This window comes from Ictidomys tridecemlineatus, chromosome 2 (assembly GCF_052094955.1).
Source record: "Ictidomys tridecemlineatus isolate mIctTri1 chromosome 2, mIctTri1.hap1, whole genome shotgun sequence".
In the NCBI taxonomy this organism is placed as follows: domain Eukaryota; kingdom Metazoa; phylum Chordata; class Mammalia; order Rodentia; family Sciuridae; genus Ictidomys; species Ictidomys tridecemlineatus.
In genome coordinates this window covers 177,535,750-177,550,142 of record NC_135478.1, presented here as the reverse complement: position 1 = coordinate 177,550,142, position 14,393 = coordinate 177,535,750, and the positions used below count along the sequence as shown (strand labels likewise).

Below are 14,393 nucleotides of genomic sequence, written 5' to 3'. Positions count from 1 at the left end.
AAAATACCTGTCCCATGAATTAAAAGGTGACCACTCAAATTTGATCTGAAAAACTTAATATTAATTCACTATGTCTTGAAATAATAGCACAGGAGTGGTTTCAAAGAGTGAAATGTGAAAATTGGCTAATATAATTGTGTTTGTTTAATTATTGATGATTAAAGCATTGAACGTCCCAAGGCTTTTACAAAAAACTTTGAAGAGTTTGTGTGTAGTTAAATTTTATTCACATACATTTACTAAAAGGATCAATTGTTACGCATTAGTCACTGGGAACTCAGACTTGAATAGACTATACTACCTGACTTCTTACTTCTGTTTTTAATTAAATATGTAGCAAAGCAGCAACCACAGAGATGGCCTTCATTCTTGTGTGGCCAGACAACCTAAGCAGTGGATTTAATTGGAACTGATTTACTTGCACAAATCCCTCTATTCATCTTGGAAGAGAATACTGTGCATCTCCTTACATTTGGTTAGCTTTGGTTAGCTTCATTGACCTAAAATTTATATGGAGGAAAAATTCACCAATTTTAGACATAAAATTCTAGGGGTCTTGACAGATGCTCACATTTATATAACTGTCATCGCCATTAAGATGTAGAATATTGTCATCAGCCAGGTACATGCCTATAATCCCAAGATTTTGATTAGGATTGCACTGAGTCTGTGTGTCAATTTGTAATGAATTTACATCTCAAAATTGCATTTTCTCATACACAGCATGATATATCTCCCTGTTTATTTAGGTTTTTTATATTTTCATTTATTATTGCTATATGGTTTTTAGTGTCTAGCAAATGATGTCATAAATTTAAAACTATTTCTTACATTTTGATGCTATTATAAATCATGTTGTTTTAAAATTTCACTTTATAAGTAATCATTATTAAATTATATAAATATATTTGATAACTTTATTTTGATCTTCTGTACTGGGAGTTTGCTAATCTTGCTTATTATTTCTAGTAGTTGTTGGAGATTTCTTAGGAATATTCTGTATAGATGATCATGTTGCCTGCAAATAAAAAGTTGTGTTTTTTGATTTTTTTTTCAGTCTGGTTAGCCAGCTTTCTTCCTTTTGTTTCTTTCTTCCCGTTCGTCAGCTTTTTCACCACTGCGACCAAAAAGCCTGACAAGAACAATTAGAGGAGGAAAGGTTTATTTGGGCCTCATGGTTTTGGAAATCATAGACCATAGATGGTCAGCTCCATTGCTTTCAGCCTGAGGTGAGACAGAACATCATAGCAGAAGGATGTGGAGGAAAGAAGCACCTTGGATATGATTGCCAGGAAATGGAGACAGTTCCACCCAACAGGGACAAAATGAATACCCCAAAGGCATGGATGGCCCCAATGACATACCTCTTCCATCCACACCCTACATTCCTGCTACCCATTTAATTCATTCAAGTAAATTAAGACATTGATTAAGTTAAGACTATTATAACCCTATCATTTCACTTCTAGATATTTTTGCATTGTTTCACACATGAGCTTTTGGTGAAAACTTCATATTCAAATCATAACACTCCCTTTCTGGCTTTCTTCCCCTTCCCTTCTTTTTCTTTGTATTATTGTAGTGTGTTGAGCTGCTCTGGACAGGAGCTTTGAATGTGGTGAGCCCAGCCATGGGCTGTGTGTGTGTGAATTGTAAGCATTGAGCACACAAAGTGGACCGGACTGACATTGCCCCTTTGGACTGGTGATGTATGTGTCCTTTTTGCTTGCTCTGCCTATGATCCCCACACAGCACATGGGATGGACATGGCCTTCCAAGATGTCATTCTGCTGACAACATGACATCTGGAAGCTAGACTCAACCCCCTGAAACTTGACTCCTTGTCTCATTTGAATAGCTTCTCTGCAATAAAAGGGTTCAGAATGTGCTCCTTGCTCTCTTTCTTGCCTTCCTTGCCTCCTTTGTGGGATCTGGATCAGAGGAGCCATCACAGAACCCCAAGAAAAAGTATTTCTCTGTGTGTCATTATTTCGTGCCAGCACAGTTCACCTGGAGTAACCCTTACTGGTTTAGTCATATGTTGCAACAGTAGTGCATTATATCTCTGGTACTGTATAGATATAAATAGGGTTGGCATTTTTGCCTTGTTTACCATCTTAGAAAACATTTAGCCAACATTCATTATGATGCTAATTGCAGGTTTTTCAGTGATGTCCATTATCAAATTGAGGGGGTTTCTAATTTGTTGAGACTTTTTATTTTAAATCATTGATTTGGGGGTGGTGGTGGTGGCATGTAACCAGACGATTACCCTTTAGTTACTGTCTCCCCCCACCCCCACCCCCAATCCCCTTCCCCATCTGTCTCTTTAATCTCTTTCTCTTTTTATCCATATTTCTCAAAAGGCTAGTTTACAAATTTTTATCTTTATTTTCAAACTGTTGATTTCTCCACTAGGTGTAATCTGGCTACTTTCCACTATCCTGACAAAATTGTTTTTATTAAGATAAACACTGACTTACTACTTAATTGTCTAATACAGTGTAAGTTTTTAGTTCTTACTTAGAGTATGACGTTTTTTTAGGCAGAGATCCTCATTAATATTTCACTTTCAGAGTAGTCTGTTACTTCTGATTACATTGTTATTTTAATAATTTCCTTTGGGAGGACTCCAAAGTAAGTTATTTTTTAAGTGCCTTCCATTTTTATAGGATGTAAAGTCCCTGAAGTGTACTGTAGTACTTCTTAAAATTAGACAGGCTGTGTTAAAGAATGTAACCACCAGCAAATTTGATTATTATACAAAATGTAAATGACTGTCTAAATAATATTTTGGCAGAATGTATCTAAAAAGGAATTTTCATAGTTAGGAACATATCTTTCCCATTATACATGTGCATGCTTAGTAAAAAGAAGTTCTACTAGAAGTTACAATCAGGAATTTGACAAAGAATAAATTTATTCAAAAAGTAAAAGACCTGGGGCTGGGTTGTAGCTCAGTGATAGAATGCTCACCTTGCATATGGAGGGCACGGGGTTCAATCCTAAGCACCACATTAAAAAAACAAAATAAAAGCATTAAAATAAATATGTCCATCTACAGTTAAAAAGATTTTTTTTAAATTAAAAGACCTGAACTTTTTACCACAAAGTTTCGAAATAGCTCTTATATGAAATCTGCCATTTTAATTATGTATAAGTCATGGTTATTTCCAAAATGACTTCTCAGCCTTTTTTTGTGTTACTTTGCTGTTGTATTTTCCATCGAATAATATTAACTCAGGAACTTGTTGGGTTATAATGCATATTTTCAAGTCTCAATAGAAACAAGCAAATCACATTTTTTGAACTCTTTGAAATGAAAACACAACTTCCTTTGTAATTGGATGACTTCTACAGAATGTCTCATCATAAATAAATATGCTTTATTTTTCTCCATAGCTCTTATCAATTTCTAACATATCTTTATATGCCCTGTTATTTATTTATCTATCCTGTCTGATCACCCCCTCCCACTGCTTTGGTCGTGGAAACATCCTTGATGGCTAGAAGAGTACCTGACATGCAATAGGGTTTAAGTAAGTGGTAATTGTCAGGAAGTAAAGAAAAGAAAAACAAAAAAAGATGAAAGGTTGCAGTGCTATTTTATGAAAACTTAAGTATTGAAAACTTTTTTGGGACTGAGAGTGTAACTCAGCAAGAGAGCATTTGCTTAGCATGTGTAATGGCCCTGGGTTCCATCCCCAAGAACACATAAAACAAAAAATTGTATTATAAATATGCTTGAAAAATTTTTCAAGTAAAACTTTTTTAGTTTTTTTTGTTTGTTTTAAATGTTTATAACTTCTTGTGCAATGTTAGTCTCTCAAAACTCTTGAGCAACTCAAGGAAATTGTTTATACAGTTAAGAAAACAAATATGGTATATATCTGTAATACTTTGGAAAATCAAGTGTGAACAAAAGAAATAATTAGGTGATTAATATGTTTTAAGCTATAGAATTTTGTGCCGGGCCTTGTGGAACACACCTGTATCCCAGCAACTAAGGAGGCTGAGGCAGGAGGGTCATAAGTTCCAGGACAGCCTCAGCAATTTAGTAAGCCCCTTACCTAACTGTGTCTCAAAATACAGAAAGAGAACTGAAGGAGAGAGAAGATGGTGGATTAGAGGAAGTTCTCAGTAGTTCCTTAGCAACCGACTTACAAATTAAAAGATAGCTTGTCAGTGGCATGGGTAACTAAGGGAACTCACTGAAACTTAATGCTGGACTGTAAACAAAACCATAGAAACACAGAAAGTCAGAAATTTCCAACATGATGTAAGAATATGTTAGAAATTCTCTAGCTTGACTGTAGTGGTAGCTGCTGATGGGAGGGGGAGCAGAGGCAGAGTGAGAAGACAGAGTGGCCGCAGATAAAGAAATTTAAAAAATAAAATAAAATTGCCTTGGAGAGACCTGTGGATTAGAGAGGAAGGCTGAAGTTAATGGACAGAGTGATGGGGGTAACAGTTTAATGAAGATAAACCAAAAATAGTTCACCCTATAGCGGATGGTTCAAATACTTAAGTGGGAACCAGGATTACTGGCAGAAAGCAGTCACAGGAGGAAAATGCTCCTGGATATAGAAACCAGTGGCCACCTGGTGCTGGAATCAGGTATAAGGGGTGTGCAGCAGTGAGCAGAGCTAGGAGATAGTGAATTCATCAAGGAAATTATCAGTAGTTGTCTATTATAATCCCATAGTGTTCCTGAATCGGTGACTGAAAGAGGCATAAAGAAAACTGTAACTGGACCATATAGGCTCTGGATACAAAGGAGAGAAAGCTCCCTTTGTTGCTGGCCCCCATAAGAGCTGTTGGGATGACACCTATAGCAGCTACACAAGACCATCCACACTCCAAGGCTGATATCAGGTAATTCATATTTATAGCAGTAAAGGTGAAACCTGTGGAGGTTTATTCCCTAGGCTCTAAATGTGGATTTTACCTGAGGTCCTAGAGATCCGGATGTCCTGCAGAGACTGGCCTTTCCTTAGCAATAAGGGGTGTGTATCAAATCTCACATACTGACAGACTTCTAAAGTTCAGCCAAGACTAAAGCCCAATTGCTGGAACTCCCAATTTAGAACTATATACCACCCACACTATAGAAATACATAATTTGTTAGCACTCCACAGTCTATCCCACCCTATACTAGGAGAGTAAATACTGAGATCTACTACAATCAACTTTGCCTCCTAGCCACAATGGCTAACAGCTGAGGGATACAACCCTTGACTCAATGGTTACAAAGCCAATTATAAATATAAAGAATGAAATCCCCTCCCTACTAACAGTCTTGACCACCTTTGTGGAAATAAGTCTTTTATTTCTCATTAAGATTCTTTCTCTTGTTTTTCTTATCTTTTTTTCCCATTTTTGCCATATTTCCATTTTTTAATGTATTTTTTAAAATTTTAACTTAAAAATTTTTCAAATTTCATTTCACTATATTTTGTAATTTTCAAATTCTTTTCATTTTACAAGATTTTTGGTGTGTATGTGGGTGTGTATGTTCTCATCATGCAGATAAGTTTGAAAATGTGTTTATTTTTATGTATGTAATGTATATATTCATATGATTTAACTTTTACTTTAACAACTATCTTCTGCACCTGTTTATTATTTAGCCTTGGTTTGACATAGGTGGGGTATAATTATATGGGTTTGTATTCTAATTTTTTGCTTATAAAACTATGATTGAATTAATATTAAAATTTCACATCATAAAATTTTGAAAATATACACAATAAAAATTGGTATGCATTAATTGAGGAAAAACCATAGAAAACTATAAAAATAATGGAATTTCTTAACATGATAAAGGACATTGAAAACTCCCTAGAGTAAATATCCTTCTTTAGACAGAAATGTTGAAATCCCTTTCAGAGCAGAATGATAACAAGGTAGTCCACTTTCATTGCCCCTATTTCTCTCTGTCCGGAGGTGCTTACCATTGCACTAACAAAAGAAAATGAAATGAAACTCACTATTTGTAGACAAGATAATACTATTCATAGAAAGTCTCAAAGAATCTACAAATATTTTCTTAGATTAATAGTTTAGTAAATATCCTGAACATAAAAATAACTAGTTAGCATAGTTTATTTCAACAGCATTTCACATGATGCTTGATAAGTCTGATTTTATGAAAAATTTATTTTTTTTCTTCACATCTTCTACTCCTCCCAAGGACCCCTTAGACTCTCTTCCATCTTTTGCTCTTTCTTTGTTTTGGGTCAACAGACCACACACAAATCCAGATGCTACCCCTATGAGATTCCACGCAACCCAGACTTCTAAATGTTGAAGTGGTTTCTATAATATATTAGTCAGGGTTCTCTAGAGGAACAGAATCAACAGGAAGTTTGATTATAAAAAGGGGATTAGAATGGCTTGCATAACCAGAAGCTACATAGTTGACAATGGCCATGTTTAGGCTGGAAAGCTGGAGAAACCAGTAGCTGCACAGTCCAAGATACTGATGCTTCAGAACAAGAGGGATCAATGATGCTACTCCAGTCTGAAACTGAAGGCTTCTGGAGAAACACCCTGGAGTGAAGGAGCAAGAGTCTGATATCCTCAGGCAATCGAAGCAATAATCAAGAACCTTTGAGAAGTTTCTTTATAAAATCAGCACACTGATATTTTCTTTTGGAATGAACATTTTATTCCCTGCTTTGGTGAAAATTCTTGGGTTTGATGAGAAGATACAGCCAGAAAGACCAGGTTTCTGTAGTTCTTTGTTTGCCTGTTTCTTCATGTTTTCAGAGGTCTTTGGGAAACAGGCAAACAAAGCCTCCCTGCAAAAACTCACAATCCCCCAACAAATGAGCCCACAGGTATGGAAGTGGGTGAAATTTCAAAGAAGGGTTATAAAAAAATGATTATTAAAATTTCAGTGAACTAAAAATAGATCTAATTAAGAATGAATTAAGACATCAAATGCAGGAGATGAAAGACCATTTTAATAGAGAAAAAGCTGTTGAAAAAAATCATAACTCTTAGAAATGAAAAACAGTGACTCAAATTAAAAATTCATTTGAAACCATCACCAACAGATTTGATTGCATAGAAATCTTCACCTTGAAGATATATGATCTTAAATACTCAGTTTGTAATAAAGGGGGGAAAAAAACACCATGACCAAAATATAGAAGAATGCTGTGACAGCATTAAGAGAATAAACCTGAGAGTCATCAGGATATACAGGCTAAAGGCATCAAGAACATTTTCAGTGAGATAGTAACAGAAAACTTTTCCATATCAGAAATGAAATAGACATTAACATACAGAATGCATACAGGATCCTAAGTAGACAAGATCAGAAGAGAAACTTTCCAAGACACTTCACAATTAAAATACCTAACATAGAAAATGAGGACAGAATATTTCAAAAGGTGAGACAAAAATGTCAGTTCACGTTTAGAGGCAAACCCAGAAGACTCACCACAGACTTCTCAGCTCAGGCTCTAAAGTCAAGAAGGGCCTGGAAGAGATATTACAAGCTCTACAAAGAAAAGAATTGCTAGCTAAGATAGCTATATCCAGCAAAGGTCTCTTTCAAAATCAGGGAGGAAATAAAAGCTTTCCATGACAAGGATAGAAATCATGACCTCCAAACCAGCACTGCAAAGAATACTCAAAGATAAATTGTACATAGAGGAACCAAAACAAACCCCAAAGCTACCCAATAAATGAGGATCACTAGAAGTGAAACCAACCAAGTGACAATCAAGACAGACTTAATACAGGGAACAAATCAAAATGTCAGGAAACTGCAAACATATATCTATAATAATAATGAATGTAAATGATCTCAACTGCCCAATTAAAAAATATAGGTTAGCAGAAAGCAATAGAAAGTAAGATCCAACGACATACTGTTTGCAAGAGACTTGTTCTAGTATTTTTGTTAGCTTTTTTGCGGCTGTGACCAAAAGATCTGACAAGACCAACTTTAGAAGAAGAAAAGTTTGAGGGCTCACAGTTTAGAGGTCTCAATCCTTAGACAGCTGGCTCCATTCCTTGGGGCTCTATTTGAGGCTGAACCTCATGACAGATGGGTGTGGTGGAGGGAAGCAGTTCACATGATCAGGAAGCAGAGAGAGCCTAAACTCAGCTCACGAAATGTATAAAGGTATACCCTCAATGACCCACCTCTTCCAGCCACAAGCAGGAACCTACAGTTACTACTCAGTTAATCCCAGTCAGGGGATTAATTCGCTGATTGGATTAGGCTGCCACGACCCAAGACATTTTACCTCTGAATGTTCTTGCACTGTCTCACACATGAACTTTGGGGAGGAATACCTAGAATCTAAACCATAAGAGCAAGTTACATGATACATTTCTTAAAACTTAATTACAACCTAAACACATACACACTTTTAGGAGAATAACCTCACACCTTCATTTGGAGTACCATTAGTATTTTCATCCCTGCAATTGAAGTCTTTTAATTCAGTGATAATGAGCTTGTAAGGCACCATCCTAAGTATTCTGTAGAATATGTGGAAGAAAACTTGCAGTTTGAAGTACTAAAAGTTTATATATCTATAGGAGAGTAAGGAAATGTATACTTATTTAGCAGGATGCACTTTATTATGTTATTTTCTAATTAAAATTCTTCACTGACTCCCCATTACTCTCTTAAAAAGATCATTTGAGTATCATTGACCTAATTGAATTAGCAACATCAATATCTAGACATAGCATATTACCTCTACTTCAAAAGTGAAAAGGGCAAGAAGAAACCTCTTGCCATAGATCTGTGGATTCCTTATTCTTTGCTATTTTATAGGCTACATAACCATTATGCATGCCATGGACAAATATCTTTAAGGTCCATCAACTATCCTCTTACATAATGATTTTATTTCACAGACAAATGACAGCTATTCTTCCCACCTCTTCTCACCATTATTCCTGTTCAAAATGGCAAATTGAACAAGACAATAATTCTGTAGAACTTTGCAACAAAGCAATTAGCTGATAACAAAAGAAAGAATGGGGGGAAAAACCTATAGAAATGTATCAACAAAAAGCATAACATATATTAATGAATTGATAAAGTTATTTCAGGTATTTTCTTGAGGAAGATAAAGTGAACACAAACTAATATCTTCTTAACTGCATTCAGTGTTAGAAAGAAAATAAACTTAGGTACTAAAATAGAGGAGGTAATGGAAGAGAAACAGAACACATGGATTACATTCATCCTTTCATGTCCCTGTGGAATTAGCTCAAGGTTTAAGATGGGCCTGAACCTATGAATTTTTGAAACTACAGGAGTTCTCAATTGCAATGAATTAAAGAAGATAGAGGAAAGGAAATCATCTCAGGGCAGACTTTCTTAATCAGAGGTTGTTTTTACCAGACCTATTACTTAGGAACAAAATTTTAATAGTAATTACACTGATATTAATATGAGTTTCATCTTCTTGTTAGTACTTGTATTTAAACACTAGTAAATAATGAAAAATTACAATAGTTTATAAGGATGGAATCTGAATAATAAATTCCCAAGAAATTGGTAATAGATAACCTATCATTTTCTGTATATAATTTATGTGGTATTAAGATAAATGGCTGGGCGTGGTGGCATATACCTGCAATTTCAGCAATTCAGAAGGCTGAGACAGGAGGATTGCAAGTGTGAGGCCAGCCCCCAACAATTTAGTGAGACCCTGACTTAAAATAAAAAAATAAAAAGGACTGGTCTTGTGGCTAGAGTACCCCTGGATTTAATCCTTAGTACTGAAAGGAGATAGGGGAAGGGAGAGAAGTGAACACAGTGTCTAATTTAAAAAAAAAAAAAGTTATCATTCAATAAATGTTTACTTTATTTCTACTATTCCAGGTGTTGTGCTAGATAACAAATTGTAGATTGAAGAAAACAAGTATTGTCTTTGTCTTCATGGACTTTGTAGGCAAGGAGGAAATACAACGTACTTTAAATGAATATGGTCAGAAATGGTAGTTAATGCAAAGATGGCAGAGAACAGATTATTACAAGAGAATAACTAAAGAATATTATTTATTTGGAGGAGTTCAGGACTGTAAAGGATTTAAGATTTTTAATCTGCCATGGGTTTACTAAATGTTGTCAGAAGGCAAGAGTTTCCTGGGTTAGGGAAAAACAACTTCATTATTCACAGTACAGCATACATCATGAGCATTAGCTTATTGTTTGTTGCTTTCCCATGCCTCCAAATATTATGGAAAAACATGATATGGACCCACAGGGATGGTATGTGTCTTGTGAGGTTGCATTGTTTGTAAAGAACCTTGAGCTTGGAGAAACTACCCCTTTTGTACTGAGTAGTAAGCAAGCTAGCTTGCAGTCTACAGAAAGATATTACCTTATTTCTCAAGATTTCTTGCTGCAAATAATAGAGTCACAATGGACTTGCTTTATGGGCATGCCATGCAAGAACATATTCAGGGACCACGTCCCTGCTTCTGCTTCTGTTCACATCTTCTGCTTCTTCAGCAGAAAAGGAAGGCCAAAGAAGTTATCTCTGAGATAATTTCTTTTTTATATAATTTCAATAGGATAAAATTGGCATATAATAAACTGCATATAAAGTGTACAGTTTGATAAGCTTTGCTATGTATATAGCTCATCAAACCATCAAAACAGACCAGATCAATGAATATATCCACATTCTGCCCAATTTTTTTTTTTTGTCTCCCTTTGTAATTCTTGCCCCCATCTCTGCATCTCCCTCTACCTCCCCAGGCAAACATTCATCTGCTTTTCTTCATTGTGTATTTTTATCTCCTAGAATTCTGTACAAACTGAATGATGCAGCTTATATTATATATGTTATTTGTCTATACTCTTACATGCACTTGTTTTTATTGAGGTTCATCTATATTGTAGTTGTTCTTACTGCTTGATCGTATTCCATTATGTGGTAATGGTACATTGTCTTTATACATTCCTCTGTGGATAACATTAGATTATTTGTGATTCTTTTCTCTTAAAAATTCTTTGAATGTTCATGTATTTGCTTTATGTGGACATATACTGTTACTTCTATCGGATAAATATCTGGGGATGGGATGGTATAACTATATGGTAGGTATATATTTAACATTTGAAGGAAATACCAAACTGTTGCAAAATGATTATACAGTTTGTCCTTTCCACCAAAAGTGTATTCTCTGATATTGTCATTGGATTTTTCTTTGGTCTTTTTAATTTTAGCCATTTGAACAGTTACGAAGTTCTATCCCATTTTAATTTTAATTCGCATTTTCATTTTGGTGAGAGATATTGAGTTGTTTTTTTTTCATGCTCTTATTTGCCAGTCATATACTTTCTTCAATGAAAGTCCCATTTAAAAAATTAGATTGTCTTATTACTGAGATATGAGAGCTATTTATATATTTAGATACAAATGCTCTGTATACTTATTATTGAGGAAATTTAGTAGTTTGTGTCTTTCAAGGAAACATTTCATGAAAGTTTTCTAATTTACTGCCATAGTTCTTCAAAATTTCCTTAATATCCTCTTATTGTCTGCAGAATATGTAATGAGGTCACCTCTCTTATGGCTCATATGGTTTACTTTTTTCCTCTCTTCTTAATCCATAAGGCTAGAAGTTTGCCAATGTTACTTATCTTCTTCAGATCCAGTTTTGGGTTTCAGTGTTTTTCTCTTTTATTGAAGTCTATGCAAATATGCAGATATTTATTTTCTTTCTTCTGTTTTTCTTTGGGGTTTTTTTTGCCCCCCTTTTTTCTAAAATGTTCTTAAAATGGAAGTATAAGTTATTGATTTGAGACATTTCTTCTTTTCAAATGTAAATGCCTATATAAACTATCCCCCAAGTATTCCTTACAACTGTTAGCCTACAGATTTTGCTGTTTTATTATAATTTTAATTCAGTTCAAAATAAATTCTAAGTTATTTATCCCTCTCCCTCCCACCTTCCTTTCCTCCTTCCTATGTCTTATGTTTCAAATATGTGAGAATTTGGGGGTATGTTTTTGTTATTCATTTCTAATCTAACACTATTTTGTTTAAAGAAGGTATACAAGATATACTTTGTTTTAAAGCTTTGTCAATCTCAGCATATATTTCACATATATATAAGAAAATATGTTTTTGATGTTTTGGATGAAGTATTGTATAAATGCATAGTCAATCAATTGGGTTTTAGTTTTGTTCAATTTTCTGTATCCTGATTTTTTATGTACTTGTTTTATCAGTTAGCAAGAGAAGAAATTGAAACCTTCAACTATAATTTGAGTTTGTCTATTTTTAATATAGATTAAGATTCAGCATATTTGTTCCATACAACAAATTTAATGCATCATCTGAGAGGAAAGTTACTGTTACTAGCATTATTTTATGAAGTATAATTAAAACATGTCTTTGATTATTTGGTGGTATTGTGCTATTTATAACATCAGCTTCATATTCAAAAGAAATAATTCATTTACCACATTTTATTGTTTTATCATTTATCTAACCCATGCTGTTGTTTTTCTTGGCAGCTTCCATGTTTTTGAAACAAGCCTTCGAAGGAGAATATCCCAAATTATTATGTCTTTATAATGACTTATGGAAGCGTCTTCAACAATACAGTCCAAACATCCAAGGAAATTTTAATGCAAGTGGAACTCCAGACCTTTATGTTGACCTACAACATATGGAAGATGATACACAGGATATATTCATACCAAAAAAGTCAGACTATGAGTATGTTTCTTTAATTTGATCTGTTTGTTGGCATGTAAAGGATTTCTGTTTCTTATTTTTATTAATCACAAATCGTGCATACACTAAGCTGCTAAATATTTGTAATGATTGTTTTTTATTAATGTACTTTAACTTAAGACTTTTATCTGAAGAAATCAAACTTCACCCTTAGGTGACCTTTCTAAGGTCAGTTTTAAAATACAGTAATAAATAGGATAATTAGAAATTATAAGTGAACATATGTGGTCATTGTTTTTTGTTTTAAATTTTTATTTGTTTGGTTTTTTGTAGTTGTAGATGTACAGCATGCCTTTATTTTATTTGCTTATTTTTGTATGCCGTGCTAAGTATTGAACCCAGTGCCTCACATGTGCTAGGCAAGCTCTCTGCTACTGAGCCCCAGGACCCCCCACATTGTTTATTAATTGATATTTTAATATATCTTAATTATATCAGATTGCATTATTATGAGGAGTTAATGTTTGACCTGAGATCTAGATAATCTGAATAAATGAATCATGAGAGACTTGGAGTAAGATTTTTGCAGGCAGATCAAACTTAGAGGTCTCAAATACACTAAAATGGAGAGGTTTAAGGAAGAGAAAGCAGCCAATACAGCTGAAGCACAGTGAATGAAGAAGAGAAGGGTGTAATACTAGGCCAGAGTAATAGGGAAATAGGAGATCATGTGGGGCTTTATAGGCCATGCTGATGAGGTTGGGTTTTATTTCAAAAAGTTACAAATCACTGATTTTAAACAGAGGAATGATATAAACTGATAAGTGGTTTAAAATTAGCATATTGGCTTTTTTGTGGACAAGTAAGGGGGTGGTTAACACACAGGAGGAATAATGTTTCCCATTGAAACTATTTTGTTTTTCCAGAGAAAAGATGACAATGACTTTAAGTGACTTTAAGTAGGATGAGCAGATAAGATGGTAAGAATTGATCAGATTGATCCAAGATGGGTTTTAAATCAAGATATAGTTTAGAGGACAAACCAATAGAATTTCCTGATAGGTTAGATTTGAGAGGAAAGGAGGAATTGAAGAAAAGACTAGATAAGTTGGTAGAAGACAAGGATTGGAAAACTGGTTGTGTTGAATTTAGGTTTTGTTTGCAATTGCTGAACTGAAAATGCAAATAGAGTTATTGAAAATAATTAAGTATGAGTTAGGGCTAGAAATATGTACTGTCATGCATTGCTTAATGATGAGGCAAGTTCTGAGAACAGAATTTTTAGGTGATTTCATTACTATTCGGACCTCATAGAGTGTGCTTACACAAACCTAGATGGCATGAGTAAATCACGCCACATGGCCTTTTGATAGTCAAGAAACAACATAAACCCAACATGTGTGTGGCTGCTGGTGATATAACATAGGATACTGTTTTATAGTAAACTTTGTTTTCTCTTTTTAAGTAGAAGAAGTATACTCTAAAATATACATACAATATATATGATAAATATAATAAATACATAACCAGTAATGTAGTCATTTATTATTATTAGTTATACACTGTACATAATTGTATGTGCTAGCTTTTATAGCACCGGTAGTACAGTAGTTTTGTTTATACCAGAATCACTACAGACACATTCCACTGTGACAGTATGAAAGCTATGTTGTCACTAGGTAATAGGAATTTTTCAGCTTCATTATAATTATATGTGA

General features: G+C 34.3%; 1 protein-coding gene across 1 annotated transcript in view; it reads left to right on the top strand.

The window, feature by feature from the left end:
• Cog5 (component of oligomeric golgi complex 5) overlaps positions 1-14,393 on the top strand; it is a 300,246-nt gene that overhangs the window by 206,105 nt on the left and 79,748 nt on the right. Inside the window, exon 12 of the mRNA XM_005319450.5 lies at positions 12,513-12,717. Within this exon, the coding sequence (XP_005319507.2) occupies positions 12,513-12,717 (205 nt within the window). The remainder of the gene's footprint in view (positions 1-12,512; positions 12,718-14,393) is intronic.